Source organism: Pelodiscus sinensis, chromosome 22 (assembly GCF_052426305.1).
Source record: "Pelodiscus sinensis isolate ZL-2025 chromosome 22, ASM5242630v1, whole genome shotgun sequence".
In the NCBI taxonomy this organism is placed as follows: domain Eukaryota; kingdom Metazoa; phylum Chordata; order Testudines; family Trionychidae; genus Pelodiscus; species Pelodiscus sinensis.
The window spans coordinates 13,589,121-13,616,971 of record NC_143073.1 but is presented as its reverse complement, the minus strand read 5'-3'; the positions used below and the strand labels follow the sequence as shown (position 1 = coordinate 13,616,971).

The 27,851-nt window shown below is 48.2% G+C and overlaps 1 protein-coding gene and 1 long non-coding RNA gene across 2 annotated transcripts; one reads left to right on the top strand and one right to left on the bottom strand.

Moving 5' to 3' along the window:
• On the bottom strand, positions 1-27,684 carry LOC102444365 (uncharacterized). Its single transcript, XM_089772472.1, is given in 6 exon segments — positions 1-2,396; positions 2,399-4,345; positions 6,290-6,403; positions 23,062-23,188; positions 24,540-24,627; positions 27,554-27,684. Coding segments are annotated over 5 exon segments (2,496 nt in total). The 5' UTR covers positions 24,621-24,627; positions 27,554-27,684; the 3' UTR covers positions 1-2,169.
• LOC142819507 (uncharacterized) lies at positions 4,269-17,755 on the top strand. Its single transcript, XR_012897438.2, has 3 exons — positions 4,269-4,401; positions 6,298-6,435; positions 17,534-17,755. It is a non-coding gene; the product is annotated as an uncharacterized LOC142819507 (long non-coding RNA).
• Positions 27,685-27,851: the final 167 nt, after the last annotated feature.

Below are 27,851 nucleotides of genomic sequence, written 5' to 3'. Positions count from 1 at the left end.
AGCCCGGGATATTTAAATCCCGGGCTTTATTTGCAAGTTCAAATGACTACATTAGCCACGCTAGTTCGAACTAGGGTGGCAGTGTAGACATATCCTCAGAGATTGAGGGACAGAATGTGAAAATAAACACTGCATGGCTCAGATAGAAGGTAACACTTTGGGAGTGATGTGGGAGGGAATCTCTGAGTTAGCCAATCCTCATCCTTTGTCATGGAGAGGGAAAAGACTTTTCCTGCCTCAGCTCCTCTTAATTTAAATATAACTAGGGGGCTGTGCCCCCTGCTTGCTGAGCTCACCAACGCCCCTCTCACAGGTAGTAGGCAACCCTGATTCTCCTCCCCGGCCACGGGGTAGAGCTGAGCTGTGGCCCCATCAGCCCGGGCCCTTTCTCCCTCCTCCCCTCCCCACCGCCAGCCTGGGTCCCTTCTTCTTCCCCATCCCCCGCCAGACTGGGTCCCTTCTCCCTCCCCTGCCATGCCAGCCTAAGCCTTCATTTTCCCTCCTCCCACTGCTGTGCCAGTCTGGCCCCTTCATAAGCATTCCCAGTTCACACCAGCTCTGGGAGCTAACCCTGCTGCAGCTCTGTGCTCCCCCATCTCGCAGAGATGGGGCTGGAGGGAACTGGCTTTTAAGCAAGCTTCCCCCAGCATTACCTCCTGCCCCCCCCCTTGCTGCCTCTGACACAGAGGCAGCAAGGGGAGAAGCAAGTAGTTGCCTCGACCACCTACTAACTGGGTAGTCAATTAGTCGACTACTCCTTTACAAGTCCTATGTCAAACCAATCTGATAGCTTTCTTTGATATGATAACAAATCTTGTGGCTACTGAAGAAGTGGTGGACATGGTATACCTAGACTTTAGTAAAGAATTTGATATGGTTTTGCATGACCTTCTTATCAATAAACTAGGGAAATACAACCGATATGGGGCTACTGTAAGATGGGTGCATAACTGGCTGGATAACCATTTGGGACTGGTTCTATTCAATATCTTTATCAACGATTTAGATGAGGGCACAGAGAGAACGTTTATTATGTTTGCAGATGATAGCAAGTTGTGAGGGCTTGCAACTGCTTTTGAGGATAGGTTCATAATTCACAATTATCTGGACAAACTAGAGAAATAGTCTGAGGTAAATAGGATGAAGTTTCATAAGGACAAATGCAAAGTAGTCCACTTAGGAAAGAACAATCAGTTTCTCACACACAGAATGGAAAGTGACTGTCTAGGAAAGAGTACTGCAGAAAGGGATCTAGGGGTCATAGTGGACCACAAGCTAAATATGAGTCAGCAGTAGGACACTTGCCCCCCCCCCTCCCAAAAAAAGCAAACATGATTCTGGGATGCATTAACAGGAATGTTGGGAGCAAGACATGAAAAGTCATTGTTTTGCTCTACTCTACACTGATTAGGCCTCAGTTGGAGTATTTTGTCCAGTTCTGGGCACCACATTTCAAGAAAGATGTGGAGAAATTGGAGAAGGTCCAGAGAAGAGCAACAAAAATTATTAAAGGTTTAAAAAACATGAGCTATGAGGGAAGACTGAAGGAATGGGGCTTATTTAGTTTGGAAAAGAGAAGACTAAGAGGGAACATGATAACAGTTCAAATATCTGAAAGGGTGTTACAAGGAGGAGGGAGAAAAATTATTGTCCTATCATCAGAGGTCAATATCATCAAGGAGAAGAAGCAATCAGCTTAAATTGCAGCAAGGGAGGATTAGGTTGTACATTAGAAAAAACTTCCTAACTGTCAGGGTGTTAAACATTGGAATAAATTGCCTAGGGAGGTTGTGGAATCTCCATCAGTGAAGATATTTAAGAGCAGATTGGATTGACATCTCTTAGAAATGATCGGACGGTGCATGGTCCTGCCATGGGGGGCAGGGGACTGGACCTAATGATCTCTCAAGGTGCCTTCCAGTTCTAGTATTTTATGATTCCACGATTGTTGACTATCAACACTGCAATAGGAAGAACAATATAAATGTGATGCTCCCAATTTCCTAGAGGGAGGAATCTACTCCCATTACTCATGGGACAACAGAGTGGATGGAAAAGATAAGAAGGTCTACCCCAAAACAGGGCAAACTGCAAAAGGCAAAAATGACCAAATTACTTGGACAAGTTGAGGGATCATGGTTCAAATAGTTCAAACAGTTGTAAAGATTACTACAGAAGAATTAGCAAAAGAAAATACGTTTTCATAGCTCTAAAGGTGTTTATTGTGCTGAGCTCCCTTGTAAATTCTCTAATATGTAACGGCTGACGTCTGAGTGAAAGTTTTTCCACCTTTATGGCATTCATAGGATCTCTCCCTTGTGTGGATTCCCTAATGAGTATTGAGGTATTAGTGCTGAGTGAACTCTTTCCCACACTCACAGCATTAATGGGGTTGCCTCACCTGTGTGGATTCTCTGATGCCTAATAAGGGTTGAGCTGTTAGTGAAGCTTTTTCCACACTCACAGCATACATAGGGTTTCTCTCCTGTGTGAATTCTCTGATGAATAGTAAGTGTTGAGCTATGAGTGAAGCGTTTTCCACACTCACAGCATTCATAGGGTCTCTCTCCTGTGTGAATTCTCTGATGAGCAGTAAGAGCTGAGCTGTAAGTGAAGCGTTTTCCACACTCACAGCATTCATAGGGTTTCTCTCCCGTGTGGATTCTCTGATGAGCAGTAAGGGATGAGCACTTAGTGAACTTTTTCCCACACTCACAGCATTCATAGGGCGTCTCTCCCATGTGGACTCTCTGATGAGTAGTAAGGGCTGAGCACTTAGTGTACTTTTTCCCACACTCATAGCATTCATAAGGTCTCTCTCCCATGTGAACTCTCTGATGAGTAGTAAGGTCTGAGCGTTCATTGAACTTTTTCCCACACTCACAGCATTCATAGGGTTCCTCACCCATATGGGTTCTCTGATGCCTAATAAGGGCTGAGCTGTGAATAAAGCGTTTCCCACACTCACAGCATTCATAGGGTCTTTCTCCAGTGTGGATTCTCTGATGAGTAGTAAGGGTTGAACTTTGAGTGAAGCGTTTTCCACACTCACAGCATTCATAGGGTCTCTCTCCTGTGTGAATTCTCTGATGAGTAGTAAGGGCTGAGCTGTGAGAGAACTTTTTCCCACACTCACAGCATTCATAGAGTTTCTTATGTGTGTGGACTTTCTGATGCCTAATAAGGGCTGAGCTGTGAGTGAAGCGTTTTCCACACTCGCAGGATTCATATGGTCTCTCTCCCATGTGGATTCTTTGATGAGTAGTAAGGGTTGAGCTGTGAGTGAAGCGTTTTCCACACTCACAGCATTCATAGGGTCTCTCTCCTATGTGGACTCTCTGATGGGTAATAAGGTCTGAGCACTCAGTGAATTTTTCCCCACATTCACAGCATTCATAGGATTGCTCTTCTGTGTGGATTCTCTGATGTGTAGTAAGTGCTGTGCTGTGCGTGAACTTTTCCCCACACTCACAGCATTCATAAAGTTTCTCACCTGTGTGGATTCTCTGATGCCTAATAAGTGCTGAACTGTAAGTGAAACGTTTTCCACACTCACAGCATTCATAGGGTCTCTCTCCTGTATGGATTCTCTGGTGAGTAGTAAGGGTTGAGCTGTGAGTGAAGCGTTTTCCACACTCACAACATTCATAAGGTCTCTCTCCTGTGTGGATTCTTTGATGAGTATTAAGGGCTGAGCTGTGAGTGAAGCGTTTTCCACACTCACAGCATTCATAGGGTCTCTCTCCTGTGTGGATTCTCTGATGCGTAATAAGGGCTGAGCAATCAGTGAACTTTTTTCCACACTCACAGCATTCAGAGAGTTTCTCACCTGTGTGGATTCTCTGATGCCTAATAAGGGTTGAGTTGTGCGTGAAGCGTTTTCCACACTCACAACATTCATAGGTTCTCTCCCCCATATGGATTCTCTGATGATAGATCAGGGATGAGCTTTCAGTTAAGTTTTTCTCATACTCACCACACTCATAGGGTTTCTCAGTTGTGTCAATTCTCTGATGCCTAATAAAGGTTGAGCTGTGAATGAAACCTTTTCCACTCTCAGTGCATGTATTTTTTCTCTTTCCCCAGAGAATTTTCTGTTGGGTTGTGGAGTCCATGAGGTCCTTCCGAGAGCCATGACAGTAAACTGATTTACTCATTTTTTCTCCTACCTGGTTTTTCTGCTCTCCCTCTGATTTTTGCTGACTCTCACAGGCTTTTCCCTGTTCATGACTCCTGGATATATTCACGTTGGATCTTTGTGATAATAATCCACATTGTTCCACTTGATCACCATCTGTCTGCTGCGAATTCTGCTCCACGTTGACACTCACCATTGCATCACCTGCTGTAATACAGAAAAAAAACCTCAAACACGGATGAAAAGGGGAAGATCAAACCAAAGTAAGTGCTGGATAGATGTCAAATAAAAACAAGGAGCTGAATTCACCCATATTCTTCCCCCAAAGAGAAGAGTAAGGTGATCAATTTTGCCTGCATATCCCATCCATATTCTCAGGCCTTGTCTATACTTCCAAGAAGTCAATGCTCCAGACATTGCTCTTCTAGGGTTCAATTTAATTGGTCTAAATTCAATACTGAGGCCACCCCTGTTAATCCTAGAACTCTTTGGAGTTGTGAGAAGTAAGGGAAGTAAACGGGAGAGTCCTTTCTGTTGACCTCCCACAGTTGGGCTACCCCAGAAATTTGGTTTAAGGTATGTTAACTCCAGCTACACAAGTCTTGTAGTTGGTGTTGTATATCTTAAGTTGAATTTCTGGTGTAGTGTAGACCTGCCCTAAGTGTGAAGGGAGGAAGCTACTACGAAGTGTCAGAGAGGATCTGTGGGAAGCCATGAGCCACATCTGACTTAAGGATATAACTAGGGCTGTCAAGCGATTAAAAAAAATAATCACAATTTTAAAATTAATTGTGATTAATAACACTGTAAAAAATAATAAGAATACTATCTATTTAAATATTTTGGATGTTTTCTACATCTTTTAATATATTGATTTCAATTACAACACAGAATACAAAGTGTTTAGTGCTCTCTTTATATTTATTTTTATTACAAAACATTTACACTGTAAAAAAAACTTCAGTTCACCTCACTGAAGTATTGTAGTGCAAACTGTATCATGAAAGCTGAACTTACAAATGTAGAATTATGTAAACAAGAATAACTTCACTTAACAATAAAACAATGTAAAACTTTAGACCATACAAGTCCACTCAGTCCTACTTATTTTTCAGCCAATCACTAAGACAAACAAGCTTGTTTACATTTGTGGGAGATAATACTGTGTGCTTCTCATTTACAATATATCACCTGCTAGTGAAAACAAGCTTTCACATGGTACAGCATAGCAAGATATTTATGTGCCTGATGCGCTAAAGATTCATATGCCCCTTCATGCTTCAACCACTATTCCAGAGGACATGCATCCATGCTGATCATGGGTTCTCCTCGATAACGACCCGAAACAGTGTGGATTGAAGCATGTTCATTTTCGTCATCTGAATCAGATGCCACCAGCAGAAGATTGATTTTTTTTGGTGGTTTGGGTTTTCTAGTTTCTGCAGGGGGGGTAGACTCTGCTGTGGACAGTGCAGAGTCTGGGGAGGGGAAGGGGTCAGCCCCCAAATGCAGGTGGCACAGGACTCGGGGTGGAAGTCTCCCCCAAGCTCGGGGAGGGGTCAGCCCGTAGGCTGGAGGGGTAGACCCCACCATGGGCAATGCAGAGTTCGGGAGGGGGGACTCAGCCCCAGAATCAGATGTGGGGGGAGGATCAGTCCCAGTCCCAGAGGCAAAGAAAAGGTGGCTTGAGTGAGCTCTGCCGGAGCGGAAGGGGTGGCTTGGGTAAGCCCCCGCCCCCAGCTGTTTTATTTTAAAAAATATGGTCACCTGGGAGGGGAAAGGGATGGGTGTCAGGGTCTTTACTTCTTGTTTACTTCTCCACTGGAGTTGGGACAGCTTCAGTTTTTTTTCCCTTTCTCGTGGCTTCTTTTTTCTGTGCGCCCTCTGGGGGCGGTTTGCATTACTGCGCCTTACCAGAGCTGGTCTCCGGAGCACCTCATGCTGGTTTGCCAACCTCTGTGATTAATATGCATTAATTTTTTAATGTGTTAATTCTGCCCTGTGTTAATGCCCATTAATTGACAGCCCTAGATAGAACATTTGCTGAGGGTAAATCTAAAACCAAAAAGCTTACAAGTTCTTCACAGGGTATCCCAGATACTTCCTTTAAGTCTTTCCCTACAATTCTGAGTAGGTTTAATAATTCATTACCTATGCAGGGACTTTTCAGGATCTCTCTTTCATCTGAACCCTGGAGATCTGGGACCCATGGCTCTTCATCTTGTTCCAGCGGGGAGACCACATTAGGTTTGGAAACGGGAAGCCCTGCTCAGATGAAAGAAAACAAAGGATACCAGGTAAATCTATACGACTTTATCATAAAAAATTCTATTAACTCAAACCAAATCCTTAGGAAACCAGTGAAATCCCAGGGCCAGGTCCCGACGTCCTCACAGGTCCAGAACACACTGTATATGAGGGACTGAACTACCCACAAAACTGCTGAGGATAAGAAAAATTATAGACGGCTCAAAGAGTCACTGACATCTCCTTTCAACGGAGGAATACATAGCTGGGAACAGCTGTACCTTGCATATGAGAGAGACTGTGGGAAATGATGGTAGTTACGAGTCCACACAGTTCCCTCCCTCAAGTCATTCCTGTCCTCATAATTTCCATCACAAACTTTCTAGGAAGAAAGAAAGCCCAAAAAGGTGTTATCAGTATAATTTCACTGAGCACATGAAAAATAAGTGCTTTTAATTGAAGAAAAAAAAAGCCCCAACCAATCCATGTTAATGTAGCTATTATTAGTACCAAAGCATCTGAAGTTTACCTGACAAATTTTGGGAGAACCGGTTCTACACAGCCAAATATAGTGCATATTAAGATTAGGGATGTTAAATTGCATTTAATCAACTTATTAACTAGTTGATGGCATTTCCATTGAGTAGTCAATTAGTTGATAAGGTGGGAAACTGCATTGTGGCTCTGCCTTTTAAATGTATTAAGAGCCTTAATACTTTTAAAAGGCTGAAGTGCAGCGGGAGGGACCGGGTGCAAGCGGGGACAGCTGATTCCCAGCTCACATCCCATCTACCAACTGCACTTCTGCTTTTTAATGTACGAAGAGCCTAACAGCTCTTACTACATTTAAAAAGCAGAGGTGCAGCATCTGGGACCAGGTGCAAGCTGGGAATCAGCTGATTCCCAGCTTGTGCCCAGTCTTCTGCTACAACTCTGCTTCTCCTGCCCCGTGTGGAAATGGTGCTGGGGTGGAACAGGCTTTTAAGCCAGCTCTCCCTAGTACTGGCTCCTGCTCCCCCACCTTGCTGCCTCTGATAGAGGGAGCAAGGGGGGGAGCAACTAGTTGAGTCACTATTCAGCTTATGCTTATCAGATAGTTGATTAGTCGCTTACATCCTTAATTAAGAGTCAAAATCAATGGGCAGGAATCCGTGTGATGGAAAGATTCTGTTGCACAGGTTTCTGTGATTAAAAACAATTTGGAAAGTGATCTGTGGGAATGATAAAAGATAGCCCCACTGAAATGCTTGTTGTGAATGATGTTTTCCATCTGGCTAAGGCTGTCAATGTGGTAACCCAAGCAATAGAGAATATTGTGCTGAGATCCCAGAGGGAAATGATAAACCCCAGAATTAGTTAAGGGAGAAAATCTGTTTCTATGTGTCTGATGGAGCGTGATGGGTTGCCACCCATGGGCAGGGCTCGCTGAACCGCAGCGAGTCCCGCTTGCCAGCCGCATTGTCCGGCGATCTGCGCATACACAGATCATTCTGTGCACGTGCAGATCGCCTGAACCCGGCTCTTCCGGGTTGCAATCTACTCACCACGGGCGAGTAGATTGCATTATTTGTCAAGCCCTGCCCATGGGGTATAGGCTGGCAGCTGTGGGAACTGCAGTGCCCCCTAGCAATCCGCTTGGGTTGGCCTTTTTCACATTGCTTTATTGGAGATGTCAGAGCCTGGAGAGACTGGCTGTATCACCCAACACAACAGCAGGTGGTGTCACAACCAAACTGCTTTACCCCAGTGTTTACCTAAGTCAATGGTTCTCAAACCTTTTGACCCAGGGACCACCCTGCTCAATGCAAGCCTTTCTGTGGACCACCAGCCACCATCCATGATGACAAAATGCATTTGCTTATTTCTGACAGGCTGTGCCTCTGTGGTGCAGGACCTCTTGCTGGTCTCCCTGGGAATTAGCTTTTCAAGCTTTGGAGCACCTTCTGCTGGCCAGTGTCTCACCCTGAGTTACCTGTCTCCTGCACTGGTTCTGACCTCGTGTCCCTTCCTGCCCATAGTGCTCTTTCCTATTACTTTGAGGTCCTCCCCTCTTAGGGAACCCCAAATTTCCATACCCACCTTGCCTCAGTGACCCTCTGCCAGTCAGTTAGTCCCTGCCTCAGTGGTAAATTGCAGTCTGAAATAGCCACTCATCATTGGCAAGGGCTATGAACCTGCTGCATTCTTCACCCTGTTGATCTCCCTGCAACCCCAGTGCCCCCCTCAGGCCTTGAGAGCAAGGCCTCAGCCTGGGAGTTTGCCTGGCCAGAGCTCCGCATGACAAAATTGACAATGACAATGTAAATACAGGCAGTCCCCGACTTACGTGGATCCGACTTACGTCGGATCCCTAGATACAAACGGGGTGAGGCAACTCCCGCACATGCGCAGCAGCATTCCCGGGGCTCACTCACCTGGGTCCTAGGATCCTCCTCCTCCTCGGGCCGGCTCCGACTGGGGTCCCACAGAGCTGCCAGGCAGAGGAAAAGTGCCTCCCCACGCCCGCTGCCCCCCCCCTCCCCCGCGGCCTCGCAGCCTGCACGCTGCCCCCTCCCCTGAGCAACAGGCTGCCGAACAGCAGACAAAAGCAGCCTCTCTGCCCCTCCTCCCCTCTATACATGCCGGGCTCCCAGCCCAGCAGAGTCCCTGGGGCTCGCTCACCTGGGTCCTAGAATCCACCTCCTCCTCCTCGGGCCAGCTCCGACTGGGGTCCCACAGAGCTGCTGGGCAGGGGAAAAGTGCCTCCCCACGCCCGCTGCCCCCCCCCCCCCGCGGCCTCGCAGCCTGCACGCCCCTCCCCTCCCCCCTGCCAGCAACAGGCTGCCCCCCTCCCCTGAGCAACAGGCTGCCAAACAGCAGACAAAAGCAGCCTCTCCGCCCCTCCTCCCCCTATACATGCTGGGCTCCCTGGGCAAACAAAGACTCCACCAAAACAAACAAAGTGCTGGCCTCATTGTGTTAGCAAAAAAACGAACCTCCTTCTAGAACCCTGGGTGGTGTGTGGAAATAAAGCTATTAGCTCAAAGCATGGTGCAGAGCTGTTTGGTATTTGATGAGTTACTCCTTTAGTCCTGAGTTTGTCACAGGGACAGAAATAGATGTGAAATCTTCTGAACAGGGGAACAGACAGCAAAACAAACATTAGAGGGGAGTTAACCTTTCCCTATGCTATCCAAAACTAAAAAAAATGTTTGGCTAGAGTTTCCCCTACAATATGTACCAGTTCCGACTTACATACAAATTCAACTTAAGAACAAACCTACAGTCCCTATCTTGTACGTAACCCGGGGACTGCCTGTATTGTATTAACTGATACATATTTATTTTTTCCTGAATTTTATATTTTTTCATGTAATTATATTCTTTTCAATTAAGATGATTTGCTAAATATATAACTGAATGTGGTTTAACATTTTTATACTTTTGTAAGACTTTTCATATACATAAATTCACAAATTAAAAAAACATCCTTTTATAGATCACGTGTCCCCATGGTCAAATCCACTCGAGGTGGTCCTATGGGACCTGAATCCATCCTGATTAGCAGGAGGTGGAGTTCTTAGGGTCACATGACCCACTTCCAGACTGATCACCCTATCCCAGAACTCCCTGATTGGTCAAATCTGCTCTTGGGGTGGGTCTATGGGGCCCAAATTCATCCCTATTGGTAGAATACAGTGGGAGTTCTTCAAGGGTCACATGACACCCTTTACTTCCAGTCATGTGTCCATCTTGCCTCTGGAAGTACAACCCCAGTGGTGGGACTTCCTGTGGCAGGCTGGGCCTAAGGGCTCAGGGGCATAGCTAATGGGGCCAAGGGTGTGGTTGACATTTGATTGATGGTAGGGCCTTTATATGATGTGTCCCCATTTTTGGTTTGGAAAATATGGTTACCATAATTATATCCCCAAGGCGGCGGCTTCATACTATTGCTTACATCATTTCTGAGACATTAAGGGTGAAGTGTTTCCCTGTAGATGGAGCGCTGAGGCATGACTCTTGGGCACACACTTTAAACAGCCAGATACTTGAGTTGTCACAGGAGCACATAGGTTGGCCATCAATATCAGGGAGGTTCTGAGTAACCATGACAGGGCCTGAGATTTCTGGGGTAGGGGAAATTGCTTTCCCATGTCTAAGCAAGGCATTCCCATGGTACCAAATGGTTCAGGCCAGAGTGGTTGGTGTGGGTTGTTTAGCACAAAATAAGAACTCATGGCAACATACATATTTGTCTTTGCAAACTTCACAGCTGTGTTAATGTCTAGCTGTCACCAGTACTTTCACAGGAAGTGGAGTGTAAGAGAAAAAAACCATTACTGGATTGTGATAAGTGTATGGGTGTAGAAAAAGTGTTGCTCAATACAGAATTGCAGCTTTGCAGTCATGAATGATGATATGAGGGAGGGCGAGAGTAGGTGCATGGTTACTGGCAAGACAGAACTGCATAGGAAGCCTCTGGTTATGGTCTCTATTATTCATCACAATTATACTCCTCATGATGTCATTTTGGTTCTTCCTGAGCTGTAGCATGCGCTCAGTGATCGCTTGTCTCTGCTCCCTCTTCCCATCTCCTTTTCACTCTCTCTGCTCCTTGCCCCTATCTCTTTGCTCCCTTTCTGTAGCTCATCTCTGTTCTCTTTGGTGCTCTTTTTTCCTGTGACTGACTTGTTGAGTGACCCAACAAATCTTTCACCAGATCACCATCCGTCTTTTGCTTGTTTTTTCTCAGTTGCCATATACACTCTGATGTTGTACAAGATGGCTGAGTTCTCAAGTTCTAGTCTGCAAAAGTAACCATTAACAGAGTGACTGTAATTTTCATGGTAAAGATAGTGAAATGTAACAAACATTCATGCACCTGAAGAAAGCCTCTAGGCTAATCCAACAAAGTGGGAAGTTAACACAGATCTCTGCAGACACTGTGATCATGGTGACTTTGGGGAAAAGGGTTGCTTATGACTCACCAAGAAAGTATAGACCATGGTTGTGCAGCAGTCATACAAGGACATTATTTTTGATAATCCTACACTTGTCTGCCAGCTGCAGTCACTCTTGCTGATATAGACCTGTGGAAGATTAACTAGCAATCATGAGCTGAGCTTTTGCAGGTGAGTGGAGGGCTCCCTAGTCCTTATGCAGCCAAATAGGATGCTGCCTTGATTCCAGCAGCACACATGGAGAACTGATTTGGGAAAGTGTCATACAAGTGGGGTGGGGCAATGGCAGGCCTGCTATGCAATCTCCGTGACAAAATTAATAAGTACATCAGGCGAACCTTAGACACCATTTCTCAGCAAGATTCTATTGCTATCTGTAGGGACAGGTTTTTAAACCACTGTAGAAATAGCCAGTAGCTCTTTGATATATAGGTAAGACCATAAATTATGGTCTCTGACTAAGCTTTCCCTCAGAGGCCTGCTGCTCAGTTAGAACAGACACAAGGCCAAAACAGATAACAGGAAGCTCTAAAAAAGCAGGATGATACAGAAAACACCCTGTCTGTTTATCCCAAATGAAAGCAGTATAACACTAGGTGGATAATCATAACTAAGCACCCTTATCATGAGTATCACATATACATACAAGGTTAGAACCCTGAAAAAGGCCTCATAGTCTGCCATCCAGAGAGACAACAGCCGCATTCCCAAAGCCAACCATGAATCCAGAAAAGGCTGTAAAATGACACTTCCCTCTAAGGATTCAAATGTGTAAATCTACCAGGCAGGTTATGTACAAGATAGAGACTGTAGGTTTGTTCTTAAGTTGAATTTGTATGTAAGTCGGAACTGGTACATATTGTAGGGGAAACTCTAGCCAAACATTTTTTTTAGTTTTGGATAGCATAGGGAAGGGTTAACTCCCCTCTAATGTTTGTTTTGCTGTCTGTTCCCCTGTTCAGAAGATTCAGATCACTTTCGGTCCATGACAATTGGATTCTGAATATTTTGGGTTGTCTTGGAAAGAAAGATTGGCAATAAAGCTTCAGTGGAGACACCTTTTTCCCATGATAACTCTTACAGGAGTGAATTTCCCTTCCTGGGGTAGATTTCCCCTCACTTCCTGTTGTCTCAAGGACAGGAAATGAGATTACAGGCAGTCCCCGGGTTACGTACAAGATAGGGACTGTAGGTTTGTTCTTAAGTTGAATTTGTATGTAAGTCGGAACTGGTACATATTGTAGGGGAAACTCTAGCCAAACATTTTTTTTAGTTTTGGATAGCATAGGGAAAGGTTAACTCCCCTCTAATGTTTGTTTTGCTGTCTGTTCCCCTGTTTAGAAGATTTCACATCTATTTCTGTCCCTGTGACAAACTCAGGACTAAAGGAGTAACTCATCAAATACCAAACAGCTCTGCACCATGCTTTGAGCTAATAGCTTTATTTCCACACACCACCCAGGGTTCTAGGAGGAGGGTCCTTTTTTTGCTAACACAATGAGGCCAGCACTTTGTTTGTTTTGGTGGAGTCTTTGTTTGCCCAGGGAGCCCAGCATGTATAGGGGGAGGAGGGGCGGAGAGGCTGCTTTTGTCTGCTGTTCTGCAGCCTGTTGCTCAGGGGAGGGGGCAGCCTGTTGCTGGCAGGGGGGGAGGGAGGGGCATGCAGGCTGCGAGGCCGCGGGGGGGGGGGGCAGCGGGCGTGGGGAGGCACTTTTCCTCTGCCCGGCAGTTCTGTGGGACCCCAGTCGGAGCTGGCCCGAGGAGGAGGAGGAGGTGGATCCTAGGACCCAGGCGAGCGAGCCCCGGGGACGCTGCTGCGCTCCGAGCCAGGCATGTATAGAGGGGAGCAAGGGCAGAGAGGCTGCTTTTGTCTGCTGTTCGGCAGCCTGTTGCTCAGGGGAGGGGGCAGCCTGTTGCTGGCAGGGGGGGTGTGTGTGCAGGCGGTGAGGCCGCGGGGGGGGGGGGCAGCGGGCGTGGGGAGGCACTTTTCTTCTGCCCGGCAGCTCTGCGGGACCCCAGTCGGAGCCGGCCCGAGGAGGATCCTAGGACCCAGGTGAGCGAGCCCCGGGAATGCTGCTGCGCATGTGCGGGAGTTGCCTCACCCCGTTCGTATCTAGGGATCCGACGTAAGTCGGATCCACGTAAGTCGGGGACTGCCTGTAAATCTTTCTAATGAGGATACAGACAGCAGTAAAACCTCAAGTGGCTCTAACCCCACACCAAACTAACCAAAACTTAAAAAAAAAAAAAAAATTTGCATGGAGTTCTACTTTAAATGCAACTTGGACAGATGTTTGTCTTAACATATTCTTTATTTTTAACTGTGCATGTAAATGCTTAAACGTTTCAAATACTGTACAGTACTGTACAGTACAACCTTAAACAATCTTGGTAGAGGATGATGGACTTGTTGGAGAGGATGGGACTGGTATTAGAGAGTCAGAGTCAGATTCTGCTGCTGGAGTCAATTTCTTGAAGTAGGCATCAAGGGAGGTTTGTTTAGAGCTTTTTTTTTTCTCATCATAAATAGCCCTGTAGCATCTCAGACCTTCAGTAACTGTGCGGTCAACTTTTTCAAACCTCTCTGTTTCAGGATCTTGCTCCTCTAACTTTGCCATTCCTGCTTCAATAAGACGAAAAGCATCAGCTAACTTTGTTGTAGAAAATTTTTTCAATTGTAGAGTTTCTAGGTCCTGGTTTTCTTCCCTAGATTCTATCTGCTGCTCTAGTTCCATAAGGTCTTCATTGGTTAGTTCTTTGCCACTGGAGTTGAGTAACTCTATGATATCATTTTCAGTGATGTCCAACTGCAGTTTATTACCAATAGCAACTACAGTTTGCCTGGTTTCAGCGATTTCATCATCTGTAAACCCCAGAAATTCTTCTGTGAATTGGGGGCACAATTTGTTCCAAACTCCTCTCATATTTGTCTCTTTTACTTCATCCCAAGCATCAGCAATATTGTTGATGGCATCACAAATGTTATAACTTTTCCAGAAATCCCTTAAGGTCATTTCATCCTTTTGGGTAGCCCTGACAGCTTGTGAGAATGCCCTCCTTAAATAATAGGCCTTAAAGGAGGCTATGACTCCCTGAGCCATTGGCTGAATTAGTGATGTGGTGTTGGGGGGTAGAAATACCACCTTTACATTGGGGTGCATGTCATCTAAAGTGTTTGGATGTCCAGGGGCATTGTCAAGGAGAAGGAGAATTTTGAAAGGAATGTTTTTGCCCAAGCAATAACGTTCAACAGCAAGGACAAAATGGTTCAAAAACCATTCTTCAAACATAGCAAATGTAACCCGAGCCTTTGAATTTGTCCTCCAAATAACAGGAAGAGAATCCTTAGTGACATTGCGTAGTGCCCTTGGATTTAGGGAGCGATGCACTAGCAAAGGTTTCAGCTTTAAATCCCCAGATGCATTACCCCCAAGTAATAAAGTCAGCATGTCCTTTGATGCCTTATGTCCTGGTGCACTTTTTTCCTCTTTCGAAATGTATGTCCTCTCAGGCATTTTTTTCCAAAACAAGCCAGTTTCGCCTACATTAAAGATTTGTTCTGGCAAATAGCCTCCATCGTCAATAATATCTTCCAATATCTTGGGAAAAGAACTTGCAGCACTGACATCGGCACTCGCTGCTTCACCTTGAACTTTAATATTATGCAAATTTGTTCTTTTTTTAAAGCGATTGAACCAACTCTTGCTTGCAACAAATTCTTCATTGCAATCACCTTCACTTGCTGTGCGAGTAGCTTTTAAATCATTGAAAAGGCTTCGAGCCTTTTCTCGCACTAAAGAAAGACGGATAGGTATATTACGCTGATTTTGGTCTTCTATCCAAATTGTCAGCAGCCTTTCCATCTCGATAATTAAACCACTGCGTTGCTTGGTAATAATTGTAGCATTCATTGGGATATGGCCTTTCACATGCTCCATTATTCTACCTTTATGTTTTACAATTGTTGCGATTGTTGACCGACTGTAACCACATGCTCTGCCAATGGATGATGGAGTTTCACCTCTCTCTGATCTCTTTATTATTTCTACTTTATCTTCCATGGTGATGGTTTTTCTTTTCTTTGCTGTATCACCAGCACTTGCATCAGATTTGTGTTTTGAAGGCATTGTTGCAGGGTGCAAAAAACACTGTACAGTATGTACACAGGTTCTGTTCAGCGGGACGCCAGGCCCAAGGCACCTTTGTTTTGAAGTCCAGCTGGGCGGATTGCCAGGTGCAGGACCTTCACAATAGAAGAGGAAGTGGAGTTACACGCCTAAGATGGTGCCTGTGGAGGCTTGGGGAACGTAGTGAGGAGTCGGGCTACCCAGTGATGGTGGGGAGGGGGGGTCACCCCAGGAGGATTACAGGCAGTCCCCGGGTTACGTACAAGATAGGGACTGTAGGTTTGTTCTTAAGTTGAATCTGTATGTAAGTCGGAACTGGCATCCAGATTCAGCCGCTGCTGAAACTGATCAGTTTCAACAGTGGCTAAATCTGGACGCCAGTTCTGACTTACATACAGATTCAACTTAAGAACCCCAGGCATCCCCAAGTCAGCCGCTGCTGAAACTGATCAGGGGCTTCCTGTAGTCAGCCACTGGTCAGTTTCAGCAGAGGCTGACTTGGGGACGCCTGGGGCAGAGCAGCTGGGGTGCTGCTGGGTTGGTCCAGTAGCGCCGCCGCTCCTCGGCGCTACTGGACCAACCCAGCAGCACCCAAGCTGCTCTGCCCCAGGCGTCCTGATTCAGCCGCTGCTGAATCTGACCAGCAGTGGCTGAATCAGGACGCCTGGGGCAGAAAAGCTGGGGTGCTGCCCGGTTGGTCCAGTAGTGCCCAGAGCGGCGCTACGGGACCAACTGGCAGCGCCCCAGCTGCTGTACCACAGGCGTCCGGAGCAAAGCCACGGAGCGCGGGGGCAGCGGGACAGCCCCGACGCGCCATGGCTGTCCTGCTGCCCTCGGGCTCCGTGGCTTTGCTTTGCTTTGCTCCCCGTCCCCCTGGTCTGCAGACCAGGGGGACGGGGAGCAAAGCGGCGGAACACGCGGCCAGCTGACAGCTGTCAGCTGACCGCGCGCTCCGCGGCTTGGCTCTGCTTTGCCCCCCCCATTCCCCTGGTCTGCAGACCAGGGTGGGGGGGGGGCAAAGCAGAGCCAAGCCCCGGAGCGCGCTGCCAGCTGACAGCACAGACGCGTCTGGGCTGTCAGCTGATCGCGCGCTCCGCGGCTTGGCTCTGCTTTGCCCCACCCTCCCGTCCCCCTGGTCTGCAGACCAGAGGGACGGAGGGGGGGGGGGGAAGCAGATCCAAGCCTCGGAGCGCGTGGGCAGCGGACATCCCTGTCCGCTGCCCACGTGTTCCGCCGCTTTTCTTCCTCTCCCTGGTCTGCTGGAGACCAGGGAGAGGAACGGCCCCGTTCGTAACTGTGGATCCGACATAAGTCGGATCCGCGTAACTCGGGGACTGCCTGTACTCAGCAAAAGTGTATTCTTGCAGTGACTACACAGAGCTGACAGAGGGACTTATATACCTCACACTCTCACTGCTGTTGGCACATCCAGGGATTGGAGCATTGAAAAGGGAGCATGGTCAGCTAGAATGCTGCATAGCATGAATAGGTACAATAAATGAATTCACTGGCATTTAAGTTATAAAAAACAGAACCAAATACTACCAAGTGTTTGTAGAATGGACATATTATTTTACTGTTATTAATTTAAGTTGCTAATTGTTAGCAGTTTCTTTGATTATAAGTTTACAGAGACACTTAAACTGCAGCTGATGGAAAAGCTAGAACAGATGGACAAAGCGGATGTAATAGCCTCTCGCACCCTACATAATATCAGGACTCCCGGCCAAGAGACAAACTGTCACAGCTCTCTCATATCCCAGCATGTTCAGTCACATCAGTGTGAGTTTGCAGACTGAAAAAAATGCTACATGACAACAAAACTATGCTTACGATCGTAATGACGAACGGAGGCCCTCACTGCTACGCAGTTATACTAGCCGTGGATGCTGCAGCATTGTTTGCGTAGCCACGCTGCTGGCCAAAGTGACGTCAGTGTTGCCGCGCCGCACAGCAGCGAGGACCTCCGTTTGTAACTACAGAGCCGACGTAAGTCGGATTGATGTAAGTCGGGGACTGCCTGTATTCTAAATAATTGTTTGCTGTGTATCTTACCGTATATCTTTGTTTTATACCCCTAGACAAACACCTATGAACCATACTCTGCACCTGCCGGGAAAGCACCGTCTTCTCTCCTATGAATCCCAACCAGAATATAGCTATGCTTTGTAAGGCAATCCCTGGGGAGAAGGGACACATCTGTGTTTTAGCATCCGTGTTAACCTGAGCCATGGGCGGAACTACGATGTAATCTTTCAGGCTATTGTCTTAGGGTACGTCTAGACTACATGCCTCTGTCACCAGAGGCATGTAGATTAGGCTACCAGACATAGGAAAATGAAGCGGCATTTAAATAATCACCGCTTCATTTAAATTTACATGGCTGCTGCGCTGAGCCAACAAACAGCTGATCAGCTGTTTGTCGGCTAAGCGCGATAGTCTGGACGTGCAGGTGGCAACATCAAAGGTATTTGAGGTATACCTAGGTGGTCGACAAATACCTTTGATGTCGCCACCCGCGCGTCCAGACTACGGCAGCTGATCAGCTGTTTGTCGGCTCAGCACGGCAGCCATGTAAATTTAAATGAAGCGGCGATTATTTAAATCGCCGCTTCATTTTCCTATGTCTGGTAGCCTAATCTATATGCCTCTGGCGACAGAGGCATGTAGTCTAGATGTACCCCTACTGTGCACATAATGCCCTGCTGCTAGAACCTATCCAGGGGCTCGAGAACTCCCACCTCATCGTTTCCCTCCACCCATCAGCTCCCAAAATAGTCTATTGTAATTATTTGTTTGGCAGTGTTCACTGAGCCCAAGTGGCTCTCCACCAGCGCTGTGTGTAATAAACCCTCATGCTTGAATCTACGTGGTGTCTACATTTTTGGTTTCCAACACTATTCATGCATGTATCAGTGCTGTGTTTGGCCATAAACAAGACACAGGGAGGGCTGGCCAGCTCATAGAAATATAGCCTCTGGTCATTCCATATGGCCACTCTCTCCTCTCCAACTGCACAGAGCAGTTTACCGGCCTGCATGGCCACCGCCCACTCAGCCCCCAATCCAAGGTGCTTGCACAGCCACTACTCACTAGGGCACCACCTCTGTACTGCCCTGCATGTTCACCACTTGCTCAGCCCCAACCCACAATGCCTGCACACTAATGTACCCTGTGTCCCTTCCATTGCTTCAACATGTGGCGTCTCTTCAATGATGAATTGCTGAGCATCCTCACAAATTTGAGAACAAATTCCTTGCTGCTGGGTGCTCAGGATGTCACCAGACTGACCCTCACCTCTTGGCCCTCTTCAGTCTCTTCATCAATTTGTTTCGTGTAGCCGGGACAAGAATTTCTGGCTCTGTTCTCTGAAAACTATCCACAGTGTCCCGGGGTTTGGTCTTGGGATCCCTACCCAGGATTCCATCCAGTTCTTTATAAAAATCAGCATGTTTTGGGTGCAGCACCAAACCAGATGTTTGTCTCCTTTTCCTTGTGATAGACCTGATGGAGTTCCTTGATCTTGGCTCTGTATTGTAGGGTGTCTCGCTTATACCCCTTTATATGTGGGGCTTGAGAAATGCAAGCATTCATGTCCCAGTTCTTACGGGTCACTCGCAGCTCCAATTGCACTGATTCTTTACCCCACACACCGATTAGATCCAAAAGTGCTGCACTGCTTCAAGAAGGAGAGTGTTTCGAACAGTAGCCACCACCCTTGTTTCCTAGAGAAGATGCAATGAGGACCAACACACAATGTGCCACAGGAAATTGATTTAAATTTCCCAGGGCTTGCAGGTGGGAGGGGAGCATCTCTATTTGTAAAAATTACATAGCTGAAAGGCAGCCGAGTTCAAGGTAACATCCAGAGTGGCTAAACATGGCATTGTGGGAAATACGCTGGAGACCAATAAAATTGACAAAACTCAGTCTAGCACACATGGTTTGTTGACAGCGCAGCAGCAGAAGTCCCTCTCTGGGCTGAAAGTTTTATCAACAAAAACAACTATGTCACGGTATCACACTGTAATGTGGATGCTCAAAGGTTTGTGTTGCCAAAAGGCAGTTTTTGATGACAAAACATGCCATTGTAGACAAGGCCTGTGCTAGGATGGGTCAGTCCTTCTGGGAGATGGAACTGAGAGAATGTTGCCAAAATGTAGTATTTTAGTGTTGCTATAAGTAATAAGTCCTATGTAATGACTTGCTTGTAAGTTCTGTATATTTCGGTATCACCTTGACTCTTATGATTAGACAATGTTTCTTGCAAGGTCTTGCTTCTTTTTAGCATTACAGAACTAAGTTGTGCCTCTTGTCTGCATTGCAAACTAAACTGTGACTTCTAGCAAGTATGTAATCCTGTCTGAAACTGATTGTTTAAACAGGAAATTCTCTGTAGATTGTTTGGTGTGAGCGGAGGATGTGTGTGAAAGCTATCATACATGTCCAGGTGGTCAAGAAGATGTGAGAAACATGGTGATGATCAGAGAACATCCATAGTGCCAGAAGCTGAACAAATTAGCAGAACAGCCAAGCTCTGGAGACAGGCAGACACTCCCAAAGGTGAGACCACAAACAAGAGAAAATGAAGCCTGACCATAAACATCAAAGGATAATTGTGGGAAAACCCCAAGATTAACATATGAGGGGTTGCAGCATGACACTGCAAAACCCACAGACTCAAATGGGACTGCATGAGTATAAAATGGGTGTTCTTGCTGTGACACTCTGGGTACAGTTCTGCAAGCTAAGACTCTGCAGAGACACAAATTGTCAAATTTCCTGCTGCCCAACTAATTTTCCATCTTGCCTTCCCACTGCCCCAAGTATTTTTTGCATCTGACTTCCAAGCAGTCCTGTTCCATCCCAATGGGAGCACTGCTAATTCTTTCATTTCCTGGACAAAAACTTCACTCCCACCAACCCTCCTAGTTCCTTAACATCCTGATCCAACTCCTTGCCATTTTTTCCAGACCTCCATTGCATCACAACTCCCTACAGACCCTACTCTATGGAATATCTCCTTCTCCCTGCCCTCAGATGTACCTACCCGCTGGAACTCTTCACCTCAAACCTATGCCCCTCACCCCCTGCAAAACTACCACTACCTGGACACTCCCCTGCTCTCCAACACCCCCTCTCCCACTGCCTGGACCATCCCAATCACAGTTATTTATTATTTTTATTACCATAATGCTCATAGCCACAGCCATTCATCATCATCCTATTGTGCTGGATGTTCTAGACACACAGAACAAGAGACCCTGCCACACGGAGCTGACAGTCTAAGAATAAGGCAAAAGACAGATGGGGGAGGTATCCCAGTTTGCATACTGAGCCAATTATTAATGAAGAGGTTATGAAAATCATCAAGAAAGGCAATTAAAGGAAAACACAAACAAGATCCTGTGTTTGAAGAAAAATACGGGCATGTTGCTCGGGGCTGTCTCATACCTTTCACCACATGGGCGGTAGTTAAACTTAAATCTCTGCAAACCAGAACATGAAGTTAATGGATATGCCACCCCTGTAATGCAACTTTAATTCTGTTCCCACCCACAACCCTGTAGTGGGAAAGAGCCACTGGGAATATTTCTGACAGGATGGGACAAAGATTAAACTGCCACAGGAACTGAAGAATTTTCTTTCAAGATGATTTAGTTAAATACAAGATTTTAAGCTCAGTACTGCAGTACCTGGATGAAATTCTATTGACTGACATAGATCACATTAAACCTAATGACCCCTTAAGGCCTTAAAATTTTACCAATCTATCATCGATCTGAGGAAGGGTTAAGAACATGCCATTGTGTGAGTTGCACAGCTGGGAATTAGTGATGTAAGCGAGTAGTCTACTACCAGATAAGCCTAGGCTTGGATCCCCCGCAGACAGGGGCTACTGCCAGAGTAGCCTCTGTTTGTGGCGGCAGGGGCTGGCCACAGACTAAGGATGTTAAATTTAGATTAATCAACTAATTGAAGAGTCGATATAATTTGCATCGACTATTCAATTAGTCAATATGGGCATGTCCTCCTTTGAAATGTAGCAAGAGTCTTGCTACATTTCAAAGGCAGAAGCACTGCCAGTTCCCCACTGCTCCCTCCCCCCTTTTCTCCCCACAGAGAGAGTGCTGGGAGGGAACCGGCTTTTAAGCTGGCTCTCCCAACCATCACGGGATCCTTCTCCCCCCCCTTGCTGCCTCTCTCTGACAGAGACAGTGTAAGGGGGTGGGGAAGTGACTAGTCCAGGTATGGCCAACCCACCGCTCACAAGCCAGATGCGGCTCTTCCCCCGTCAGTGCAGCTCACAAACCCACCCCCACACCGCCTGTGCTCACTGGGGTAAGGGAGCTGTTCGGATCAAAACGGATCCAATATGGTGGCCGTGAACGCCGACGGGAGCCTGCTGAGGCCAAAAAGCGTCAAAAAGCCTTCTTAAAGGGCCAATCCTTTTTTTGTTTGTTTCCTCTACAACTTTTTGCCCCAGCTCTTCGTGCTGGATCCAGCTAGATCTTGACTCTTCATCCAGAATGGGTTGGCCACCCCTGGACTAGTCAAATCACTAGTCAACTATCCGATAAGCATTTGCTTGTCAACTAGTCCCTTACATGCCTACCGAGGACAGGGGCTGCTTTGCAGCAGCAGTCCCAATTCGTGGGGGGATCCCAGTTCCCGCCTAGGACTCCCCACAGACAGTAGTTGCTGGACCCAGCATGAGCTGGGACTGAGCAATCCTGGCTCACGCTGGGTCCAGGGCCTACCCCTGCTGCGCCTCTGCATTTTAAATGTAGTAAGAGCCGGGCTGCCTGCGCAGTAGGGTCTTATTACATTTAAGCTGCAGAGCTGCAGCAGGGGTAGCTCTTGGACACAGTGCAAGCCGGAACGGAGGAAGCCTTCCCTTACTGACTAATCGCGTAGTCAAACATTTAATTGATTACACAATTAGTGGATTACCTGCCTCTTAACATCTTTACTGGGAATACCAGCATTTATCTGCATGGCCCCTAGCTTTGTGCACTGGGTCAACTGTAGCTGTCAATGGATGGCAGAGGAATTATTTGGAGCAACTTGGCAGAGCTGTGACTGTGCTATAAAGAGAGGTGCATGTGAACTTTGAGGGACCTAGTTGCCCCATTTCAGGACTCAGTGCCATAGGCTGTGATAGCAGAGGTGCACAAGGAGCAATTCTTGCCCTGAGGACTGTCAGCTGCCTGGTGCCTCACCTGCTAGTAGTCTCCAGGGCTCAGTGAGGGGCAAGGGAGAGCAATGCCTCAGAAGTGGTGTTATTTTCCAAGTCTAAGCTGGTTTTGGGTGGAGCAGGCTCCATATCTGAATGAGGGGCAGGGGTGGGACGCTTCTGTTCATTATGCTATACCTAAACCCCAGTCTTACCTTAACAAACACAAGATGTTTGACATTGTACTAAAATACTCCTGTGCTCTATCTCCCCATCGCTCACTATAGCAGGAAAGGATAGAGTGCTATTCTGTGTCACTGGCATGTTGGCATGGTGCTGAAACAGCACAGAATTGAGGGTGCTTGTAGGGGGTGACGTGTACCATACTAGGTAATCTCCCCTTCCAAGAACTGAGGGAACAGGACTCCTTACCCAGCGAGGTCACATTCTCATAGTTCTCCAGCATGACGGCTCTGTAGAGGGCTTTCTGTGAGGGATCCAGCAGAGCCCACTCTGCCCTGGTGAAATACACAGCCACTTCCTCGAAGGTCACCAGTCCCTGAAAGGGCAAGAGCCCACAACTCAGTACCTGTTACCACAGTCACAAGCCCCAATAGTCACAGGGGAAAGGAGCCAATCAATGGAAGCTCTGAGTGGCTCACAGTCAGTGTCCCACCCCCATCCTGCTCAGAGTATACAGAAAATACCAGGGTGAGGGGACAAAGGAAGAGCCCCTTGTCTTTCTCAGCAAATCCAATCACACATCTACTAGCAAGACACTTATATACAAGATGGAGCTCCTAACAGGGTCCATGGAGAACATCTGAGAGGAAGCCCAACACTCTCCTCATTATGAAGAGTTGGATATAAAGGGGAACTCCAGGCAACTCCCCACCACAGGCACCACCCTACTCCTCACGTCCCCCCACGCTCCATCCCCTCCCCCAAGCAACATGTGCCAGGGAATTACAGGGAGCCTGGCTCAGGGTGGCACCAGGGATTGGCCCCCCTCCTGCACTTACCATGGCAACAGCAGACAAAGCAACCTGGCAGTCAGCTATGCTCTGCCACACTGCCCTCTCCCAGCCTGCTGAGCTCTGCTTCACTGCAACAGCAGGAAGCTGAAAACCTTGGAGCTGGGTCACTCTGCTTCCCGCTGCCACAGAGAAGAGAGGCGCAATAGGCTGGTAGAGGGAAGGGTGTGGCAGAGCCTAGCAGGCTGTCAGGTTGCTCCAGTTTCCGCCACCACAGTGTGCACGGAAGAGGACCAACTCCTGCTGCTGCCCTGTGCCAGGCCCACTTTAATTCCCTGGGACATTTCTATAGGATGGTTGAGGAGGCTACCACGAGAACCCCAAAGTGTGGGGTCTTGCGCAGCCACCCCTAAACCATCCTATAGATGGGATGGCTCTGCCCCTAAGCCTTCCTAGTTGGGTGCTTCCTTCATATCTCACAGGAGCTGCTGGTTAGTTAGGCTGCAGCACTGGGATTCTGACCAGAATCTGTTGTGGGGAAGCAAAGTTCAGCAGGCTGAGATGGGAAAAGATGGTGGGGCAAGGCAGAGTGGGGTGCTAGTTTGCTGTGACTCCCACTGCCATGGTGAGCGTAGGAGGCGGGTCAATCTTTTGTGCCACCATGCGCCAGATTTCCTAGCCTAATATGGGTGGATTGTTTCCTATTTCACAAATTAGGGGATTTTCCACTTCCTGATCTCATGGGTCTGTTCCTAGAATCTAAGCTACAAATTAAATTAGCCATGATGCACAAATTAAACTAGCCCTTGATTCCACCCTGTGTATTTCCTGCCCTGCTCCAACCTCAAACCAGACCCAAAGCTTCCCCATATCCTGTGTATTTAAAGTCCATCTCCCTCCTGCAGGAATCCATAAGCAGACCCCAATGATCCTTACCTGAACTGGCTCCACTGCAGCCATTTCTCTTCCCTGATCCATGGCAGAATGGGATAAACCAGCGCAAAACATGGATGTCATTCTGCAGCTTTTAAGAGTGAGAAGGACAACTGTGGAGGTTTCAGAACACGCATGAGTTAATTTCCCATCACGGTTTCCCAAAACTCTATCCCTGCAGACAGAAATCCTATATTGTGCCATGCTAGGAAAATACTCGATCACTTTATTATAGTGTAGACCTAGCCCCTGCTGTCAGGCTAAGCTCACAAACACAATTTTGAACATCCCTGTAAACAAACAAACAAAAAAAGTTTTTCCTCGAAAAGAGAAAAACCAAGAAGTGTCACTATGGAGGATTTCCTCTGACATTGATTCCATAGCTACCCCATCCCCATAGGGGAATATGGACCCAGCAATTGGCTTCTCCTCTCGGATCCTCATCTTGTTCATAGGAAAGTGATTCTGCCCAGGGATGCTGCAATACAGGCAGTCCCCGACTTACGTTGGATCCCTAGATATGAACGGGGTGAGGCAACTCCCGCACATGCGCAGCAGCATTCCCGGGGCTCGCTCACCTGGGTCCTAGGATCCTCCTCGGGCCGGCTCCGACTGGGGTCCCGCAGAGCTGCCGGGCAGAGGAAAAGTGCCTCCCCACGCCCGCTCCCCCCCCCCCGCAGCCTCGCCGCCTGAACGCCCCCCCTCCCCCCCTGCCAGCAACAGGCTGCCCCCTCCCCTGAGCAACAGGCTGCCGAACAGCAGACAAAAGCAGCCTCTCTGCCCCTGCTCCCCTCTATACATGCCGGGCTCGGAGCGCAGCAGCGTCCCCGGGGCTCGCTCACCTGGGTCCTAGGATCCACCTCCTCCTCCTCGGGCCAGCTCCGACTGGGGTCCCGCAGAGCTCTGCCGGGCAGAGGAAAAGTACCTCCCCACACCCGCTGCCCCCCCCCCGCGGCCTCGCCGCCTGAACGCCCCCCCTCCCCCCCTGCCAGCAACAGGCTGCCGAACAGCAGACAAAAGCAGCCTCTCTGCCCCTGCTCCCCTCTATACATGCCGGGCTCGGAGCGCAGCAGCGTCCCCGGGGCTCGCTCACCTGGGTCCTAGGATCCACCTCCTCCTCCTCGGGCCAGCTCCGACTGGGGTCCCACAGAGCTGCCGGGCAGAGGAAAAGTGCCTCCCCACGCCCGCTGCCCCCCCCCGCGGCCTCGCAGCCTGCACGCAAGCCAGCAACAGGCTGCCCCCCTCCCCTGAGCAACAGGCTGCAGAACAGCAGACAAAAGCAGCCTCTCCGCTCCTCCACCCCCTATACATGCTGGGCTCCCTGGGCAAACAAAGACTCCACCAAAACAAACAAAGTGCTGGCCTCATTGTGTTAGCAAAAAAACGACCCTCCTCCTAGAACCCTGGGTGGTGTGTGGAAATAAAGCTATTAGCTCAAAGCATGGTGCAGAGCTGTTTGGTATTTGATGAGTTACTCCTTTAGTCCTGAGTTTGTCACAGGGACAGAAATAGATGTGAAATCTTCTGAACAGGGGAACAGACAGCAAAACAAACATTAGAGGGGAGTTAACCTTTCCCTATGCTATCCAAAACTAAAAAAAATGTTTGGCTAGAGTTTCCCCTACAATATGTACCAGTTCCGACTTACATACAAATTCAACTTAAGAACAAACCTACAGTCCCTATCTTGTACGTAACCCGGGGACTGCCTGTACAAGTGTCTGGGCATATTAGGCATAAATCAGAGATTTTTCTTAGTATTATTTTATCAGAGAAACAAGGAAAAAAAATCTCATGCCATATTCAAATAGCAATAGATAAGATAGAAAATGAGGCAAATGTTGCAGGTATTTTATATTAATCTGTGAGATTTGCAGAGAAAAATATGTCACCAACTTTGTATTTGATAACATGAGACATGAACACCAAGAACTGAGGAGTGTACATATGGATGTGAAATAACTAACAGAAAGAGGAGGAATATCTGAATGGATTTTATGAGTGTGTTCAATGCTTGACCAAAAATGGATGGTTCCTGCTCACCCACCCCCGACCATACAGGCAGCACAGTGCCCTTAGGGGACCAGTTTCAGAGGGCGAGGGAGCTAGAAGGCCCTTGCAAATAGGGAAAGGGGCAGCAGTGAGGGATGGGCAGGTGGCTGAGGGCAATTGAGGGGGGATTTGATAGCAGCCTTCAACTTCCTGAAGGGAGGTTCCAAAGAGGATGGAGGGAGGCTGTTCATAGTAGTGACAGATGGCAGAACAAGGAGCAATGGTCTCAAGTGGCAGTGGGGGAGGTCTAGGTTGGATAGTAGGAAAAACTATTTCACTAGGAGGGTGGTGAAGCACTGGAATGGGTTACCTAGGGAAGTGGTGGAATCTCCGTCCCTAGAGGTATTTAAGTCCCGGCTTGACAAAGCCCTGGCTGGGTTGATTTAGTTGGATTGGCCCTGCCTAGAGCAGGGGGCTGGATTTGATGACCTCCTGAGGTCTCTATGTTCCTATGAACTGTGTCTGCAGCCAGAGGGCAGGGATGGGGTAACCAGGGCCCTGGCATGCTGCGTAGCCTGGGGGACACTGGCTCCTCCCTCCCCCGCCCCGGCAGAGAAGGGCCGCCCTGCCATCCCAGCCCAGCGCCAGGCATGTTTTGGGGACGGACTCAGGGCAGCCATTCCCCCCCACCCCCCCTCCCGAGAAGGACAAATGGCTGCAGCAAACACAACGGGGAGGGGGGCGGGGGGGCCCCGCATCTGAGGGGCGTTAAAGGGGCACGTGAGCAGCGGGGGAGCAGAGCACAAGGGGACAGTCGGGGAGGGGGGGTCCCCCTGGATGTCAGGCCGCGTGCGACACTGAGAGCAACGGGGAAACACCCCCAGAAAGTGAGAGGCCAGCGGCACCAACAGGGCAATTCCGACACCTCCCGCTGCAGGCTGCAAACGCTGCAACCACCCCCGGATCCTCCCGCAGGCCGCTCCACTTTTCCCCGCTCCCTCCCCCAGCCCCGGAGTCTCACTCACCTGGGGCTCCGACCCAGCACTTTGTTCTGCCCTCTCCGCCCCTCCCCCTCCAGCGCTAGCGTAGCAGGGCTCGGAAATGACGCACCACACGCTGCGCGAGCGGCGGACCGTTGCGAGGCGATAGGGCGGTTGGAACACGGCGCGCGCGCAGGGAATTGATGGCGGGGGGCTCGGAGCCGCGGGATGGGGAGAGTGTTGGGGGGCGGGGCCGGAAGGCTGACAGGGGCGGGGCGGAAGCTGCTGGAAGTTGGCAGGGCGGGGCATATAAAGACACCAAAATGGAGCTGTTGAAAAGTTC